This window comes from Drosophila ficusphila, unplaced genomic scaffold, assembly GCF_018152265.1.
Source record: "Drosophila ficusphila isolate 14025-0441.05 unplaced genomic scaffold, ASM1815226v1 contig_197, whole genome shotgun sequence".
Classification (NCBI taxonomy): Eukaryota; Metazoa; Arthropoda; class Insecta; order Diptera; family Drosophilidae; genus Drosophila; species Drosophila ficusphila.
The window spans coordinates 3326829-3347479 of NW_025064091.1; the positions used below are offsets into that span (position 1 = coordinate 3326829).

Here is a 20651-nt window from a genome sequence, read left to right on the forward strand (position 1 = left end):
CGGAAAAAGTTTCGCTTGTAATTTTTCCAACAATTAATAAAACAAATTATGCAGTGAAAAGCGGCAGCGAGGGACGTTTTTATTTAAATGTGATATCTACAAAGTGACTAACAAATGAGGGGACACTCCTCAAAAAATGTTTGCAGAAAAGTTAGAGGAATATTAATATTATATGAATTTAAACAATCGGAAAAACAATTTCAACAAAAATGCAGCAAAAGTGAAATTGCCAAAACAAAATTGTTTGCTTCTAAAGTATGAACCACGATAATTAATTTTATAGTAAATGAATAATTTTTCTGTTTAATAATTACTTTTTTGTATTCCTAAATATTAAAAAAAGGAAACCATTAATGCTAAAATCAAGGAACCTTTTATTCTTTCTAATTCTTCAAACCTAAAAAACCTGCAAAAAAAGTTTCTTTCATTTTTCCTTCTTAATATGTGGCTCTGTGAAAAATACGAGTCAAATACGAAATACAACTCCCTTCCCCAGTTCTCCTCTTGGCCAAAAGTAACCACAGCTGCGGTCATGACAAAGTAAATCTAAAATACGCAAAATATTGTGTGTCGTGTCATTAGTTTGCGGCGCCTGAAGGAGAAGGCCTCTTGCCTCTTGCCTCTAGCCGCATAAGTTGTGATTTATGAGCCGAGTCCCGAATCCTGCACCCACAATTCGGTATAAAGTATCCCGTATACAGTCTACAGTCAACAGTATTCAGAATACGGTTTCCTCCATCTTGGATCATCAGGCGTTGGGTGGGCGAGAAAGTGGGCGTGACTGGACGCGGATGGAAATGCGAATGCGAATGCGAATGCGGATGTAGATGTGGACTCGGCGTCGTCGGCCTGTGAAAAGCCATAAAGTGCAAATGGCGCCCGGGGGAATCATCAAACGGCAAAAAGCTGCCATAAAACGACACAAACATGTGCGCAACACCTTTTCCAAGAAGTACACTTCCACACACACTCGTTCCTCGAGTTTTTAAGGATTTCTCACAAAATTCGCTATACAAAAAATAAACATTTTTGATTTGGCAACAGGGCGTATAAGTTATATGGGACATGAAAACGACTACAAAACGACTGACCATTAAAAAGTGATAATTCAAATATAGGCTTATAAACCTGTGGGAGATATCTCGGCATCTTTTAACTAATTAGCTTAAAAATGTGTATTCATTTGCTTTAAGGGGTTATATCCAGTTGCGAGGCCAAAAAAATGAGCTTTTTTGAAAATTATTTTTGGAGAGGCTATTTATTGTATGAATACGTAATATATATGAAAAGATAGGTCATTATTTCTAGTTTTAGAATATATTTAAAAAAAAAAAAATTTGGACTCCGTCGGTCCTGTAGAGGATCTCCCGAGGGTCCACTTCAAAAAAAGGTTTTGCGGTGAGCAAAATATCTCCGGTCCAAATTATTTGAAATGCAAAAAACCAAAAGGATTACGTAAAGAATAGACAAATGCTGGTAATGAGACTTGGGATTTTCAAAATTTTGATTTTTGACAAAATGGCGGCTTCCCAAACATAAAACTTTGTTTTTGGCACAAAAATTTCAACTTTGAAGTGGCTAAAAAAATCGAAGTTTTTGTCGGAGCCAAAATTCCAAGTTTCATTACCTGAAAAAAATATCTAAGAAGAGAATGTGAAAGTTTCAAGTCAATCGGACAAGCCGTCTCTGAGAAATTTTGCTCACCGACTTTGAAGACATAGTTTCGAGAAAAACGCACTTAAAGTTTTGGCTACTAGTTGAACTACATGGGAGGCGTCTTTACAAATACACTTATTACTCCAATACTATTTACCGGAATACTTTGAAATTTTCAGACAATCTTCTTAGATATATATACATTCAAAATAGGCAAAAAAAAAAATTTCGATTTTTTCAAAATCGCAACTGGATATAACCCCTTAACACTTTATCTACTAACCCTCATTAAACGATTTTAATATTTGTATAATTGGTTCAGCTATTAAAGTGTTGATTTTTAGAAATCTAACTACTTGTAGTGCAGAATTTGAGGGAAAATGTTCACCTAACTGAGAGTAATCCCAAAAAGCAGTTCCCTCAAAAACTAAATGAACAATAAGCAAGCAAACATGGAATAGAGTTTGCTGTTCAATATTTTGTTGGTTAACTTAAAATTTGTTGTAAAATGTAGGCAGGTATTTGTAATTTTTAAGGGGAAGGGCGACTCACCAACGATGTTGAGGTAGACGGAGTGTCCGATGGGGGGCGTGGTCGATATCTGGCACTCGTAGATGCCGGAGTCCTTGCGCTGGGCGTACCGGATCCTTAGAGTCCAGTCCTCGGCGTGTGGCGAGTGCATCGCCTCGAATCGCTGGTCGGAGGTGTACGTGTAGCGTCCCACTGTCAGCAGGTGTATGTCCCTGTGCCGCACCCAGGATACCTGCAAAAGGAGCGCAGCAAAGGAGAGGTTACTGTACTGACAACTTTCATCTTGCAACTGGCGACAAGCGACAGGTGAAATGGCGACGAGAAGCCTACAAAGTGCAGCGCCAACTGACTTTTGGGTTTTTTAATTGCGCGCTAAGCTATCGATTTCATGTGTGTGTGCTAGTGTGTGTGTGTGTGTGTTTGGCTGTCGCCCGATTGCAGGACACACAGCATATCCTTGCCGCCACACACACTTACACATACACAAACGATAAACAATTTAAATGCCAAATTGAAATTAAATGCACTTGGAGTAACTTTCCTTCATTAGGTTCTTATATATATTTTGATTTTGTCCTTTTTTTTTTAAATATATACTTAATTACATTTTTAAATTATTTTTTGAAGAAATGGAATTTCTTCGACATATTAGTTTTGTGGATTTTTTTTAAATATTTTTCAAGGAAATTTTTCATGGCCTTTTTTGCCTTTTTTAAATTTAGATTTTGTTTTTGATTTTATGTAATATTATGGCTAAAGTGTATTCTGAGATTTATAGTTTTCACTCTTCTGGGAACGATTTCATGGTTGGGAAATCATTTTCGCAGTGCCTTTTCAGTGGTTCGCTGTGAAAAGTGCTGGACTTGGACGGCTTTGGGCTCCTCCACGCTCCTGCATGCTCTTTGGGTTTTATGGTCTCCCCCTTGCCACATTGCCTCCCCACTCACCCCTCTTTCACCCCCCTTTCACCCCCCCTTTCGCCCCTTTGGAGGGCTCTTAACTGTTGGCCATAATTACGCGCCGCTTAACTCGCTGCCGGGGGCGCGGTAAATCGGGGTAAATCGGTTGGCGGATGGAGGGATTGGGTAATGGAGAAGGGGAAGGGGAAGGGGGTTAGGGGCAGAGGAAAAAGGCTGGCGGCCTGACAAATCAACAAACGCATCGCATTTGGGTGCGGGAAAAAGGATTTCGGGTTTCGGAACGTTGACATCGCCCGTGGTTTTGCGGCAATGGCGCGAAACAATCGGATGCGAAATGTGTGTGCGTGTGGGCACTCGGTCGCCATTGAGGATTTGGGATTGGTATTCGGATTGGGATTGCGATTCGGATTCGGATTCGGATCGGGATTTCGGATCGTATTGACTTTGTCCCACTGCCCGCATAAACACACGCACACATATAGCATATAGATACGGCTGACCAACACACACACACTCACACACACACACATACAAATTCGCTCCTGGCTTCTGCATGTTGAAATGCGAATTGGAATCGAATATTTCGAATGATTGGCAAATGGAGCGGGCGAATCAGCAGATGTCCACCCGCGAAATTCCTCCCAGCTTACTTCCATAATTTCTGCTTAGAATTCTTGTAATCCTTTTTTTTTATTTTACAGGAAAAAAAACAATAAAAAATAGCATTTTAATCCCAAGTTATCTTACTACAAATTACAAAAATATATGTATATAAAAATCCTTAACAGAAAATTATAGATAATCCACCACTTACAACTTAAGTATTCGATTAATCCCTTACTTTTAGACATATTTTAAATACAATTATTGGCTTAATTTTTTAGCTATTTAAGGGTTTTTGTTTTTGCCATTACACACACAGTCTAGTCAGTAATTATTTTGTGCGGTTTTCGGTCGATTAATGAATTTATTGTACAATTTGCAGCAAAAACTGGGAGTGGAGTAGGAGATTGGATATTTTAGATGACGGAAGGTCGCAGGGAGAAGTTGCATTCCGGGCATTCTATGCGAAGGCAATTAGATAATTACGACAACATTATTAGCAAATTAATTTTGATTTTATGCGGCGGATGCCAAACGCCAAGCGGAGAGTATGGCACATTTTTACCTCCCCCTTTTCCCCCTCCCCTCCCCCTTTCTCCACCGTTCTCCCTTGGAAGCACTATATCCTGTTGCCCCGCCCCCTTTTTGCCAGCACATAAAGAGATATTTCCTCTGTGCTCTGTATTCTGTGTTCTCTGCAATTGCAAATTGCGCATTTTTGTTGCATTCGCCACGGTTTTTGGTGCCTTTATTGCAATTGTTGCTGTTGTTGTTGTAGATTGTGTTGGCGGCAGGCCAAATCATTTGGCAAGGAAATGTGTGAGCGTGGAAAGCGGAGGTGGGGGAACTGGCATTGCCTTGGCCCATTTAGCAGAGCCAAAATAAATTCCCAGCAATATAAATTAAACACGGCAGGCTAATATACACCAAGTGCAACTCGATGCTAAGAATTCAATTTAAAAATTCATCGTTGATGCAACAAAAAAGTAAAACATAGTTGAAGTCTTTTTAAGGGGAACAATTTAGCATTCATTTCTAAAAATACAACATAATTGTAAGAGATGTTTATAGAAGAAGATTTTATAATTCTTATTTACTCCTGTGCAATCCCTTTTTAAAGTATGAAAAAATAGAAGGTCCTTCAAAAAAGTAGAAACAAAATTATAAACAATTTATGTAATGCAATAGAAAGGGCTTTCTACTAAAAGCTTCATTTGAATTAATTTATAAAATTCCCTTTCACTTTTGCAATCATCTTTACCAAAAAACAAAACAGAAGTGCTTCTTAATCAACAAAGCAATCAAGTTTAAGCTGGTAATTAGTTAAAACAAATTTATATTTAGTCAAATTCGAGTTATCAAAACCAATTGCATTTATCGTGAGAGAAAGAACACTGAATATTCACAGAGTCAAGTGGTAAATTTATGAGGGCAACCGCAGAGGAAGTTCAACTGCCATCGAGAGCTCACAATTTCTGACTGACTTCACAGACCTGCGAAGTAATTGGCGAATCACATCGCTCACATGCTTTGCCAATCGAAACAGAAGACCGAGGTACTTGAGCTCTCCAAATATTGTTGTGCATAAATTTGATTGCATTTTGATTTCAGTTGGATTCACCGAAGCTCTTCGAAGCAATTTATGGTGCTCCAAAAATGATTTCCGCAGCTCAGTGTTTTTTTTTTCTTTTTGGGGAAGGGAAAAAGAAGGATAATCCGAACACCATTTATTGTCCGATACAATATTTCCAGCCGAATTTCAGCATCCAGAAAGCAATTCACTTCGACTGCAGCGGCAACGAGCAACAGCACAGCTGCCACAATTCCGCGTTGTCTGTTTTCCAGGCCCCCAAATGAAGTGAACCCCACCTTCGGTCGAAAGTTGCCACCCGAAATCCCAACGTGAATTCGATCCTGGCAAAAAGCACGGCATAAAAACAGTTGCCATTACAGCCATTTCAAATATGCCGCTGGCTTTTTTGGCATCCGCGAGATGATGCCACTGCCCCCTTTCCCCTTTCCCTTTCCCCCCCTTCCGCCTCCCCTTGATTTTTGTATGCCAAAGGGGCGTGGCGCCTCTGGCAGGCGAACGACAGGAAGCGAAAAATCCAACAGCAGCAGCAAAAGCGACAGCAAAGGCAACAAAAGCAACAGCAGAAATGAGCAAAATTATGAGTGCAGAATTTTCTAATTTAATGTGATTATTATTTGCAGCAGCACCATCCTGCTGCCAATGGCCAAAAGCTAACGGCCAACGGCTAACGGCTCACGGATCTGGGCCCAATTTATTTTAGCGAACCTTTCTGGCCAGCATCACTAAAATGTCATTAGTCAGGTTTCTGTGCCATCGGAGAAAAGGGACTGCAGCTGCGGGATGTATTTATTTTACCAGCAAATCACTCGCCTCTCAGCTCGAAGTCGAATTAAATTGTAGCGGAGTACGGGTAAACGAATTAAGCATTAATTGAGTTAAACTCGACTTGCTGATGATACGAGTTTGATGTTTAAATAAGCTCATGTTTTCGAGGGTTCGTATTTATTCAACAATGTACAATAAATATCATGAATGTTAAGAACTCATTTGGTAGCTTTAACCACTTGGCTTACTACAATCAATTCCAATTGAAATACATTTAAATACCCACAATCACGCTATATTAATCACTGCCTAATTTAATTGTAAGAAGAAACTGTGAGAAGGTATAAAAAACTCCAAATTATAAATGGCACACCCACAAATGTTTTTTCTGAATGCAAGTAATAACAACTAAGCTGTGCTTTCCGAACGACAATCACCAAATATATCTCTTTATGCGGCCGTCAGGAGGATTGTTAATCACGAGCTTCGGGAAATCTTAAGACAGCTTTTCCCCCGCTTCCGTTTTTCCGCAGATTGTGGGGATGAGACTTGTAAGTTAGCTCTCTGTCTGCCATTCTTTTTCTTTTTTCTTTTCTCTGAGTTGTGTTCAGGGTGTGTGTGTGTGTGTGTGTCTGGGGGTATGTATGTGTGCCCCAGGTGGGGGCACTGATTGGCACTTCATTTCGGCTGCAGTAGTCGGACCCCAGATCAGTTGCCAGGTATCGCCGGGTAGTCCCAATCAGCAACCTCTCACGTGCAGCAACAAAGCCACCAACGAAACCGAACCGAACAACAACGAAAAGGGAAAGTGAGACGCGGGTGGGAAAACCCCGGGTGGAAAATGGGGGAAATGGCGCTCAGAGCGAGAGTGAAAAGAATGCGGAGGCGAAGCGGGAACAGCTTCTTACATATTCACAAGCAAGGACATCTCATAATTTGCGCTCGTTTCTATCGCCCAGCTCGGTGCAATATAAACCAACTAAAAAGTTTCACGCAGCGCAAACTTTAAGCTCCACAACACCTCCACCTTTCCGCCTCCAAGCTACACTGAAAAAAAAAGAAAGTGTGCAGTGGTAGGGGGTAACAAAGTGTCGCCGGAGCAAAGAAAAACAACCGGCGTCGTGGAAAAAACTTGTCAGCGCGGCTTTGGGGACACATGAAGCACATGCCGCAGTCCCGATTCGCCTAAAGAATTCCCCCAAACTTCCACCTTTTGCTTTCTAAAAAAAGAGCAGAAAAACCTCCTCACGCTCCCCCACTTTCTTTTGCTTTCCCAGCAAGCCAATCATCAGAAGGGCGGGATCCTAAAACCTTCTAATGTCCCTGTGGTCCGTGATATGTGTGCCACCCAAAAAACAAGAAGGCGATAACAATATCCCAGTCCGAACAACTAAATACTCTTTCATGTTCAAAAACAATAGTAAGGAATCACTGGTAGGGGTTTTCCTTTCGAAATAATATTTACGCAAATAGAAAAACAGAATCGTTACAAATACATACAAGAATATAAACCATAAATCACATTGTAAAAAGTGATGGAAATATTTAAATTTAAAGTTCAGTTTTAATAATAAAGTTTGGTAAAGCATAGTTTTGTTTGCTGTGATATTTCGTTTTCCATGCCAACTTCTGCAAAAAAGTATGTGGTTTTGGAAAGGGTATTCAAGGGAAAAAAGTGAAGCCGAAGCAGAAATCTTTTTTCCTTTTTTGCCACAACTGAGCGAAGAGTTACGGCGACTTTATCGGAAGAATGTGTAAGAAGAAGAGCAAGGGAAAGGACTCCGCTTCTCATCCTCGTTTTAGTTTGCCTTGTAATGCGATTTTCATTTCTTTATTCGCCGCTGTTATTGGCATCTTCATTTTTTTCTCGCATTTTCCGTACATTTTCGCACTCGCACACACTTTTCACTTATTTTGAGCTTGGTTGGTGGAAATCAGCAGGGGAACTCGCTCGGTTCCAAAGTCAACTTTCTGATAGCAAATGAAGTTGCAAGTTTGTCAGCCCAAATTCGATCGTCAATTAATTGAAGAACTTGTAAAGATCCTTGGCGATTAAATAAAAAAGTTTTCATACCTGATTCTTCAAATTCAAATCATGTATCGGGTAAAAGGTTACATTTTAGGTTTTAAATATTAGGATTAGATTTTAAAGAAGAAAAACAGTACTTATGAATTCAAGAAAGAGAAAACAAAGTTAGCTTCTTTCCGGTTCAGGCTTTTTATAGCAGACTCGCATTCGCATCCGGCAAAAACTAATGGAGTAAAAAGCCGTCATGAACTTGGTGATAAACCCTTATCAGTGACTCCTGGCTCAGCGCTCAGCTCAAGTTTATTTGACTTTGGCAATTGAAACCTCGTTGGTTTTGTTTTCTGCTATTTTTCTGCTGCTTTTTTTGTTTTGGCTTGTTGGTTGGGCGCCGCGCAACCGATGTTGGAAAATTCGCAACTACTGACGCGGCGGGGGAAAAAAAGGCAAACCAATTTGCAGCCACAACTCCCAATTTGCAGCCACCTCAGCCGCAAGGCTTCCCCTTTTCCCTTTTCTTCCCCCTTCGACCGTCCCTCAACCCCCTTTTAACCCCTTTTACTAGCCTTTTACCCCCCTCTTTAACCCCCTGCACCAATCGCTGTCTGGGCTTCCTCGGCTGCATGTTTATTTATTTTCACTCTGGCTCGCATCGCTTTGTTTTATGCATGTCGCGCACCCAGCCCCAAAACACAAACACACAAACAAAAAAACCCCAAAAACAAAAAAAGAGAGAGGAGAAATGGGGAAAAGGAAAAAAGAAATAGCGATGGCGGTGCAGAAGAAGAAGAAAGCCGTGCAAAAAGCCACTTCCGGCACTTCCAACGACACCTACGCATGGCCACCCACCGAAACCCCACCCACCAACGAAGGGTTCTCCTCCTCCTTCTCCCGTCCAAAGCCCATTTTTTTTACCCACATTCTTCATTTACTCCCATGCACTGCGAGAAATAAAGGCTGATCAAAAATTGGGTTTCGTAACGTAAGTAACTAAGTAACTAAACTAAGAAACTTTTCCGAGATCCTTCTACTTATATTTGATACACTATTTCTCATCACTGTATAACACTTAGTATAACAGTTGTATTAGTATATAATGAAATCACTTGGTCTACACTTAATTTTTCTTTCTAAGCTACCAGCTGATATTCAAAGATACATAGTTTCAGGAACGATTAAAGCATTATATTATAATCATATTCTACCACCTTCAATGCAAGTTTATTTAGAAAACCTACAAAATTTCGATATTTTAAAGCAGTTGCAATGGCCTTCTAGTTTTTCCAAGTGCAGGAGTCGAAGGTTTTGCTGCTACTGCTGATGTTGCTGCTGTGGCGGCTGTCTCTTGTCACCGCAGCAACAAAACTACGAAAACCAAGTCGAAAGTTTGGCACCAGCCAACCCACCAATCCACCAGTCCAGCCAACCCACCGAACACCACCCATCACCCATCGACCACCGCCCATTTAAGCTAAAAAGTAAACCAATTGTTAGTTTTAATGGAATTTATTGGGTAAATATTTGCTAAGCACAAGAAATTGCTTGTGAACATTTGTCGTCGGTCGGTTGATTTAAGATTAAAACTTTTTAAGGGCTGTCCATGGAAAAAGGTGATGGGGAAGGGGAGGGGATTGGGGAGGCGATTCGGGGGGTTAGAACCACCCAACTGGATGCCAATCAAGTGCCCAGTGCCCCAATGACATTATTGCTTTTAATTTATTTTGAATTTCTTGCCGCTCATTCGCAGCCACAGAAGAGAATAGAAAAGCTAAAGCACATCCATCGAAAATCCCCATCATCCAGGATTCAGAATTCAGGATTCATCACCCCCTCACTTCCTCTTCCTCTTTCCCTTCCCCCTCCCCTTTCCCTTTCCTTTTCCCCACCTTCTTCTTCCCCCGTTCATCACAATTCCTTTTTCCTGTTCGTTGTCGGCTGTGTTAAAAGTTTTCATTACTGTTTGTTAGTTGACGACGTCGCTTTTAGTTAGTAAATGTCTTTCGGTGGAGGGAGAAAATAAAGAAGGGAAGCAGCAAAAGGGAGTTGCTTTTTATGATTTATGCTCGACCAAGTTTTAAGACAGCTCCACCAACCAGCAACCAGTAACCAGCAACCAAAAACAAGCAACCAGGAAGGCAGGCGGGATGACAAAGCTTTTGTTATGCATCTTTTAATTTGGTCAATAAATGTCGTCCCAGGGACTTGGCAGGGAAACTTCGGGTTTGATTAGGCGGCCATGGGTTTATGGGTCGGGATAAATGCCGTTAGGGCCAATTTGCTCGAACACGTTCACTCATTAGTTTTCTTCCCTCGTCGGCGCCTTTAAAGCGATAGAGAAACGAGAGATTGGCCTTATCAAACAATGGCCTTGAGCTCCCAAGTGGGTGGTTCTTGTTAGTGGGTGGTGGTTGGGTGGTTGGGTGGCTTTGTGGTGGGTTGGTGGGTTGTTGTTTTGGGATGAGGTCACCAGGTTGCTTCCTCATGGGCCATCCTTCCTTTGTCTCCTTCGCTCTGACAGCTGGGGTTGGCCCTTTTCCCGGGAAAACCAAGTCCCCAAATCAAACATGTATCGAAGTAATACAAAACACAAAAAAAAGGGGTTTACCCATATTAAAATTTGAAGCAATAAGGCCATTAGCCTTGGCTAACCAAGAAAATATGAGAGTATAAGTATTTGTTTTACCAAATGCTTCGGTTTCTTAATCGTAAATTATTAAACTGTTACAAGGCAAGTATTTTTGTAGTTATAATGATATTCCTGAACCAAACACCGACCTACAAAATATTCTACACTTTCGATTCCTTGTTCCTAAAAAACACCCCGTCCATTGTCCTGATTGCTGTAACAGTTTGCAATCCATTTAGAGTTTTAGCACAACCATGTTATAACCATTTCGAATAACACGAAACGAAAACAAACACGGTTGCCAGCCAATCTCCATTGGCGGACGAAGCAACTCAACTGAACTGAACTCAACTCAACCCAACTCAACTCGACTCGACTCGCTGTTGACCATGTTCTTCGCATTGTATCTGTAAATACCTGCACGAGTCGCTCCGCCATTGTTCGCCAATGAACTCGCCACCCGGCGTGTTGCATGCCCCCCTCCCCCTTTCCCCCACCCCCTCCCTCCCCATCGGATGGCTCCCATGTGCCCCCGGCACTTTGCTCAGCCTGTTGTTCAATTATTTTACAATCAACTCCTCTGAAAACATCAATGGGTATCGCCCAGGGGGATCAGCTCAGCATGGAAGTGCCCCGCCCCCTTTATGGTTGACAATCTTATTGCTGCTGACACCGCTGCACTGAACACACTGAGCGAAAACGGGGGTTAGAAGACAATCAGGAATTGCTTGAATTAATTATGAATTATTTTCTAAGACCTATGAGAAATTACTACTCTTTAATTGGCTTACAGAGGAAGGAACTATTTTAAAGAGACAATGCAATAAACTTGGGTTCGTTTCCTCAAATAAAGTTCCCCAATTATTCGTTCTTGCTTTTAAGAACATTTTATTTTCCCCAGTGTACTGTGTCATCTTTGTTTGCTGAGGGTTCCTTCTGGAGGCTCACCTTTTGTTTGGCCTCCGACGACGATGCTGATTATATCGAGTCGCTGGCTTTCCCTTTTCCCTCCCCTTTCCCTTCCCCTCCCCCCTCATCCCACTCCCTTCCCCCCCCTTCTGCCACGCCCACCTACGCCCCCGATGGGCGCAAGCTCGCATTTGTTCCACTTATTCCACTTGAACGCTTCGTTAAGAGCAAACTTTCGCTCTAATGTTTTTCAGCGCTTTTCTTTTGTTGGCCGCCGCTGCGTCGAACTGCTTGGAATTGGAAGGGCGAATGGCGAATGGCGAACGGCAAATGGCGGGCCACACTGGAATTTTCCTCGGGAAAAACTTCAACGCGGCAATTGTCGAGGACAACAGGACATCGGAGCAGTGGAGCAGGAGCAGTGGAGCAGGAGCAGTGGAGCAGGAGCAGGAGCAGAAGGACGCGGACATGGACATGGACACGTGAAGCCTATCAAGTGTAAGTAAAACCAGTACACCACGGAAAAACTTTTCCCAAATTAATCTTGCGATGGGAGAAAGTAAAAGGTTAAAACAATAAGAGGCTCCTGTAAATTAAACTAAAAAATTTGAACATCAAAGGAATCACTTTTTATAAGAACAAAGTGGAAGGAAAAAAAACCAATCTAATTTGAAATAAATCCTTTTCAATTTTATATTCGTTATAAATGATTAAAATATATAGTTATTAATATCACGATGTATAGGATATTTTTAAGCAAACTTAATTTAATAAAAAAATACCACAAATATTTGAAAAACTTACATATGATAATATCAAATAAAAATCATTAGTTTTTATTTCAAGATTAAAGTTTTCACCGCACTTTAAAGAGCGATAAACAACTGCCAAGCCAAACCCGGAAAATAATTTAAAGTAACGTTTTGTTATTCTATTTTCTTGCAGTGTAATTTACTGCGGAGTTGGGCACTAGGTGAGCCGAGGATAAAGCTTCAGCTTCAGCTTCAGCTGAGACTCCTGCGGAATGACAACGAGCCGTGGGCACGGCGACCTTGTCCTGCGTACGTGTTTCGCTTAGCGCTCGTCTAAAGTCCTGGCTCGCAGGACCCATTCCCCATTCCCCACTCCCCACTTCCCATTTCGCAGAGAACCAGGGAGCCAAGGAGTCCAGTGGATCCCCGTCCCGTTTTGGCCAAGATTAGCCCGAGAACTTAAAAGCGAAGCGCACTGCGGAGCGACATTGACAAAGTTTGCACAAAAACGATGTCTGAACTGACAGCTAAGTTGCCGCTGGCGACAAACGGAAATCACCTGCAAGGACTCCTTCGTCTCCGAATATCCCCTCCCCCTCCCCCTCCCCCCTCCCCCTCCCCCTTTTTTTGAACCCCCTTTCCCCCATCCATCGACTGCTGCAAATACCCCCAATGCCGTGCTCAACTTTTATGACAGTTTCCATTTTCGTTTTCGTTGCTCCGCTGCTCCGCTGCTTTTCCTCCTGATTTTCCCCCTCATTTTTTTCTATTTTTGCGGTTGTTTCGGTTTTTAGTTTTCAGCGCACTGCGGCCGCAGCTTGTCTTTTTTTTAACCTACCTACTCATCTTTTTTTTTGCCGTGTAAATGTTTTACGACCAAATTGCCTTTGACTTGGCCAAGTTAAAAGGGCACAAGAGTATGTTTGTTTGTGTGTGTGTGTGTGTGAGGGACGAGTGTCGGTGACAAGCTCGTCGTGTAATTTATGATTTATGCCATTCGGACTGACAGTTGCTCGGCATTATAATTGCGACCCTCGCCCCTTTTCACGGCCTCTTCTCCCTATTTTCTCGGTTGTCGTGTGCAGTTGCTGTTGAAATTCCAGTTCGCCTCGTTTGACTTTCGCTTTTCGAACTGGAATTATACGATTAAGTCGCCAGTTTTGCACAAATCAGTTCAGCACAGCAGGCAGACAGTTTTTGCGTTTTGAAATGGCATTCAAATCGGACTAGAAAGCTATACTTTTAACTTGAGTTATAAGTAGAATTTTTATGTTTACGGTTATTATAATAAATTGTACTTATTATATATATGTATATACTATAAGTTTATGAAGTGATTTTCTGTTTTAAACATTTCTTTTCTAATCTGTCCCTTAAAAAAAAAAAACTCTCAAATATGCAAAATCATCTCGAAAGCATGTAAATGGTAAGTTCTGTTTGTTTAAATCATCGCCTTTGTCGTTTTGGACTTCCTGCTGCCTTAGCCCCTCACTAATGAAGCAAAACTTTTCCCAAGTGTTAGTAAATTAAAGAAGGGTTTCTCAAAGTGGAAACTAGTGGCAATTCTTGGTTTGAGCATTTTTGATTGAAGGCCTTAGAACCTGCTGGCCAAAAAAAAAAAAAAATAATATAATTTTCCGGACTTCAAATTCGGTTTTGGGGCATTGTTTGTTTGGGAACTTATGTTTTGGTTTCCGGCTGCCATTTTTGCCTCTACTCACTTGTTTTTATTCTCCAGCCATTGCCGTTTAATAAAGCAATAAATAAGATGCACGACTTACGTTGGGTGGGGAAAAGGTGACGGGGATAAGGTGACGGGGGAAAGTGCCGGGAAAGCCTTGGAGCCCGGAGCCCGGAGATTGTGGATTGGAGCCCAGCTTGATTGGCAGGATGGCTGGCACTCGATTGGCCCGTAAATGTGTCGGCCGATGTGTTTAGGGATGATTGATTGCGAACCCCAACTAAATGGGCGGCTGGACTTCGATAAATCCCGAAGGCGACAAGTCGATAGTTGGATAGTTAAATATTTTGCAATGCAAATTAGGAACCCAGAAAACCTGTTGAACCGTTTAAGTTTTGCAATACCTGAGATAAATTCCGTTCAAAATGAACCAATTTAGTATTGTGGACCCTGAATCTGGGCTATTTCGGCACAATCAGTATTAATTGCCGATGTGCTATTATTTATAATTAGCCAATCCAAATTATGATTTGTAATCCCAGCGATAATGACGTCAGCACATACAAGCCCATCCAAAGTATTTGCAGTGCAATGTGGCAAATGGATTGATATCAATTGGCAATCGAAAACAATTGCTCCTGCAATTCGGTTCATTTTACCTAAACCAAATCCAGAAAACAAATCGTGTTAAATTCGAGCATATTTGGGTAATAATGGCCGAAACAGTTGTATCGCACATTATTCGAGTCCATTATCTATTTGCCGGGGAAAGTAGTCACTTGAGGCAGTTATTGGGGCACTTTCCCCATCCCCATCCCCATCCCCTTCGCCATCCCCATCCAGAAATCGCTTGTTCCGTTGACCCTCGATCCAGTTTTTCCCCATTTCCCCATTTTGATTCGGAGCCAAGTATGCTAATAAAAAGTAAGCAAGACAAAGCTGCATGAAGAGTGCAAAAATGGGGGGGAACAAGGGGGTTTCGCATCGTGTGCTGAAAGCCAATAAATATGCAAAGAGATCGAGCGAAAGAGCCGAGCAAAATGTGGGCGTACTGATGCGGGGGCGTGGCACTGCTACCTGGCCAAATATCTAGCTTACACATATCCCATATGGCTACGTATCCTTCTTCTTTCTTTTTTCCCAATATATAGAAATACCATATATTCACATTTGAGAATGTGCCTGCGTGTGTGTGTGTGTGGGTGGACGGACGGATATATGTATATAGTATTTGTATTTGCTTTAAATCACTCATACGCAACGTTTTGCATTTTGAATAATTTATCATTCTGTTGGAAAAACGCTTTCCATTGCCTGGCATCTGGCTCCTAAGACGAAGATGGAAATGTGTGTAGATGCCATATTGGGATATACTATATATACATATACCTATATATTTATATATACTCTTATATATATGGGAAGCTGAGCGATTGCAAGGCGAATGAATTTTTCATGCAGACACGCAAAATATTACTCATACGACTCATCGGTCACACAAATTGTCTTTGCAGCGACGGCCCATAAAAAATAAGGAAGAGTTCTCATCCGTTGCCGCTGGCAGCGCGAAATAAATATGAAAATTTCACGGAGAAAATTAGCATAGGAAGGCCATCAGTCGCAGGATTTATGGTTGGCTGTTCGGACTGTTTGATTTGCTGGCCCGCCCGTGCTAATGACACTCGCAGGACACGTTCCAGGATGCGGCGGCAACAGCTTTTCATAAGCCGCAAGTGTCCAATTCCTAACGAGCTAAACGGTGTGGGTGTTACAGGGAGTACAAGTGGGTGTGCGGGTGGGTGTGGGTGTGCGGGTGGGTGTGGGTGTGCGGGTGGGTGTGGGTGTTGGGTGGCTTGTATTGGAGTGTAGTCCTTTCCGGCAGGTGGTTGTTATCCCTTATTCCTCATCCCCCCCCTCTTTCCGTTATCCTTCCCCCTTTCGCGTTCGCCTTGTTTTTCCGGCTTCAATTGCCGGGGGCGTTGAAAATTCGTAAGCGAAATTGAATGAAATTGCCAGAGCAACAACAACAATTACCACAACAACAACAACAACAGCAACAGGAGGATAAAATAATATTAAGCAGGGACGACCGCCCCCTTATTCCTTGCCACGCCCACGTGTCCTGCTTCTCGGCACGTAACGCAATTTCAAGTAATTCCATCTTTTTTTTTGCCTGCGTTTTTTTTTTTTTGTTTAACCTGCGGGCCAGGGAATTTTTGTATTTAAATCAACCTTTGACCTGCGACATTAGCGGGGTTTGGGGTCCTTGCCCTCGGCGCGTAAGGATATCTGAAAGGCGAAGCAATCACCGGGCACGTAAATCAAAAACCATTGACGAAGATAAACGATGGCGATAGCGGCTTGCAGGGTGGCCACCCTGCGCGACCCGCACACATATGTCACCTGGCAACCCTGAGAGAGGGTTGCTCCCTAATTGCCGCAACCAAAGCAATTTATTATATATTATTGGGTTTATTGTTTGTCGCTCTTTGAGTGGGAAAATACATTAGGAAAATTGCCAAATCATTTTACATTTGCATACGAACGAGTCGTAGAGTTTTTTATTATTTTTTTTATTTAATTCTTGAGTCTATAAGGTGTTTGTGTACTTTATGGGAAATCGGAAGTTTTGCTGACACTAATTATACCACAACATTTTCGAAAATGGTATGCAACACAGTTTATAGGCTTAAACAATGCAAGAAAATGGCTTTCCCGCGGATAAACCATGGTTTTAGGCCATTTTATGAAGTTTTTACCGAAAAAAGTGGTAAATATATAGAAAAATCGATTTTCAAACTAACATCTATGAAAAAATTTCGAAAATAATTTATGATTTAGTTTTTTTTTTAATAATAAATGGGGTAATGGGATCTCGTCACTTTTCTGCAAATCTATTATTTGCTAATTTTTAAAGGTCGTGGGTCATAAAAAATGACATAACATCGACTACTTAAAACATGAAAGAAATTGCTTTCTGGTGGAAATAACATGGTTTTGGGACATTTTATGCAGGTTTTCCTGGGAGAAAAAAACATACTTAGTAATGGAATTATTTTTTCCGCAGCACAGCATACATATATGGTAATACTCCTCCCAGATTTTTCGCCGTGTAAAGCCTGATCTGAGGGCTCAGGAATTCGCGATGGGATAGGGTAAGCACACTTTGGATCATTAGCCGGTTTCTTTTGTGCCGGCGAAGAAAGGCGGCCCGCATTGGCAGAGACATTTTCCCGATTTTCCCGGCAAGATTCCCGGACGCGTTGCCCCTGCCAGCTAAGTAATCGCTGGAAAATTGACAGCTGACACAAAGGCAGACAATTGTTGTTGCCGCCTGCGTTTTCTTTTTTTTCTGTTTTTTTTTTTTTTATTTTTTTGCAGGCTGCCATGGCAGCTGGTCGGCTTTTCGACTTTCAGCCTCAGCTTCGCTCTCGCTCGTTCGCTTGGATTTGATGACAGCGCGCCCCGTGAAGCGCATAGCGAAAAATATTAAACATTTCTTTGATTGATTTGCTTTTAGCCAGCGGGGCGCCACGCCCACTGCCACCGACTCCGCCCTTACATTCAAACCCAAAAAGAAAAGCGATGACAACACACGCTTACAACTCGAGAGAAATGTGATTTTTTTCGCTCAAACATACTTATTTTCTTCTGATTTTTTGATTGCGAGGGCGTGGTCGAATGGGCGTGGCAATCAGTGTGTTTAAAGCGTTTTCCCCTCTCAAATATCCGCCCCAGAAAAACTTTCGGGAAGCACTTTCTTTCGCTGGGAAGAAGAAAAGTTGATTTTTTAATGAGTCTTCGACATTTCGCTGGCTGCGTATTAAAACTAATTTAATGAATGCACTACGAATTCCCTTTTTGGCGCAAAGAAAACGAGACACAGATACGGATATTTTTGGGGGGCATGGAGAGTGGGGTCATTCGGTTGACATTCCTTAACTTTCTTTTTTTCGGGCCAAAGCCGAAAGTTCTTCTTTATTTCTCTGCCAGATTCTGTTGCCCCGAGAGTTGCTTTTAGTCACAGTGCAATTGCACAAACAAACAGACAGTCAAAGGGAGGGGGCGTGGCACTCACACACACCGACCAAAACACACACACACACCAACAAACACACACACAGGAGGCAAAGGAAGAACAAAAAGTGGAAACACAATTTTTAAATTTATTTCTGTGCGTTGAGGAAGGCTTTGACTTTCACCAAAGCGAAAAACTGGAAAAGGGAAAGAAAACTTTTTTCACTGGCACCGGTGGGGGTGCACTGAGAAATAAGTGTTAGTTATTTGAATTTTTTTGGTATTTAGATCACAAAAAAATGCAATACAATATGTTTATCTTATATGATTATAATACGTAGATATAATTCATATTCTATTCTGTTAAGTGGCAGAATTACTATTAAAAATATTTGTAGGCTTATAAAAACATATTTTTTTCTGTGCATCAATGCAGATGGTTCCTGTTTTCCGGCCACATATAAAAGCGAAACGAAACGCATCGAAATCGCAGCGGTCCTCCCCCGAAAGAAAGGGAAAACGAGGGGCGCAGGTGATGGACCCTCTGCGGTGTCCATTCGCAAAACAAAAGGGCCAAAGATTGGATATGGGACAAAAACCAAAAAAAAAGTGCAGAAAAAAACAGAAAAAAATGGGGGAATGGAAGGACCCTGTGGAGCGGCAAAAGCAGAACGGAACGGAAAAGGACGAAGGGAATCGCAGGGAGGAGCAGCGAAACCTCACACGCTAAATTGCATTTTCAATTGTTGCGGGTCAAAAGGCTCGACTGCTGCAGTCCGCAGTCCACAGTCCGAATTCAGAAGGTTTTTGCTACAACTGGCAGTGACAATTTACTTGTAAAATCAACCGCAACAATTTAAATTGCAGTGACCCGGCCACCGAAGGGGAGTCACTTTTTGACCAGCCACACTGAAATTGCCCCTCGAACAGTGGGCTTTCGCCACTCGAAGCATTCGGAAAACCATTTAACAAATTCAGTGAACTAAAAAATATATTAAAGTTTCTTCTGTTTGAATTCAATTTGAAATACAACTGAAAATTTACCAACGAAGAACTTTCTTATTATAACTTAGCCTAAGTTATTTGTAATAATTATGTGGAAAACTATTCTTAATTAACTAAAGGGTTTAAAATGGTTCTTCCCAGTTGCAATTCAATTCAATTCAATTCCTCCCGGGCTAATAACCAGATCAATATTTGTTATAAGGAGTAAGGTCGTTTTTTGGCCACTGTAACTTGGCTTTGCAGTCATCATGGCCACGATGTCGTTGCCTTGCTCCTTCTGTGGCTGCGGTCATTGCTCAGGGGTATTGACAATTCAATTGATGCAAATCGATGCGCATTCCTCAGCCACACTCTTACACCCCCACTCACACTCACACCCATACACACACACACACACATATATACGCTCACAATTATACACTAATGAACTACATGCAGTGAGAATTTGGAGCACTCATTGAAATGCCCCTTTCTCCAATTTTGCAGAGATGCATGCAACACCCATTGACATTCTGCGGTGTCGAAGAAACCTTGACTTGCGGTCGTCGCCATTCAAAGACCGCAAATGACACGCTCCACCCTTCAGTGAGCTCCACCAACTTATCTCTATAAGGCGAAACCACCCAACCACCCAGCGAAAACCACCCGCGCAAAGTTAAGTGGAGGCTTTGTTAATAAACACTCGGCTGCCGCCAATTCGCGTTTGCTAATGAATTGCAAAGGGAAATTTTAATGTCGCCTGATTGCCTCGGCATTCCGCATTCGGAATCTCGCAGGAATTGGCCCAACACACAAAGGATGTGTGTGTGGAAACTGGGGGGAAACTTTCATCTTCATCACCTCCATGTGGAAAAGGGAAAATGCTTGTGGGGAAATTTTTCAAATGCTGCAGCACAGCACATATAGTTAGTTCATAATTAACTCGTTTCCACATAGTTTAAAGTTGTGTAAGCATAATAAACAATTAGCAATAAAACGGATTCCTTCTTTTGGAAAAGAACTCAAGGGTCCATTAAATTAAACCAAAAATGCTTCTGCAAAATGCAATAAATAAAACGAGCAATTGCTTCCACTTTAAAACAAAAGTACAGAGCAGCCGAATAAATTATCCTTTAGCGTTTTCTTCGCAGGACTTGAAATTGAATTTCGCCGCGGAGAGTGTACAGCATAGTCCATACTTTACGGCGCCACTTATTGTTTTGCATAAAAACTCGCTGGCGAAATTGCTAAATCGCATGGAAAATTATTGCCATTAAGCGACATGTGCAAGCTGCACTGGATCGCCTGGAGAACCAAACCCAAACCGAACCCAACTCGTGACGATATAACTCATGCATTAACGTCTGGTGAGTAATTAGGCGTCTGGGAGGAAATCCACTTATATAGTATATCTGAGGAATGGGTTCGAGTAATAAATGGCTAGCTGCCTCGTTCGTGATTAATTACACAGTATTTAGCCAGCTCATCAGCCTCGATGACCGACGCACTTTGCACTCAACTCAGTATATCAGTATGTCGGTATATCAGTATATCGAAAGTAGACGGTGCGGCAAATGCATATATCAC

The 20651-nt window shown here is 41.8% G+C and overlaps 1 protein-coding gene across 5 annotated transcripts in view; it reads right to left on the reverse strand.

Annotated features, from left to right (window-relative positions):
- Positions 1–20651, reverse strand: part of LOC108097630 (zwei Ig domain protein zig-8) — a 157003-nt gene that overhangs the window by 18680 nt on the left and 117672 nt on the right. For all 5 annotated transcript variants that reach the window (XR_001771802.2, XM_017200056.2, XM_017200057.2 and 2 more), the window contains one exon: positions 2209–2419. Coding sequence is in view for 4 of the 5 variants with exons in the window: in XM_017200056.2 (XP_017055545.1) it covers positions 2209–2419 (211 nt within the window). In the remaining variant the exon portion in view is untranslated. The remainder of the gene's footprint in view (positions 1–2208; positions 2420–20651) is intronic.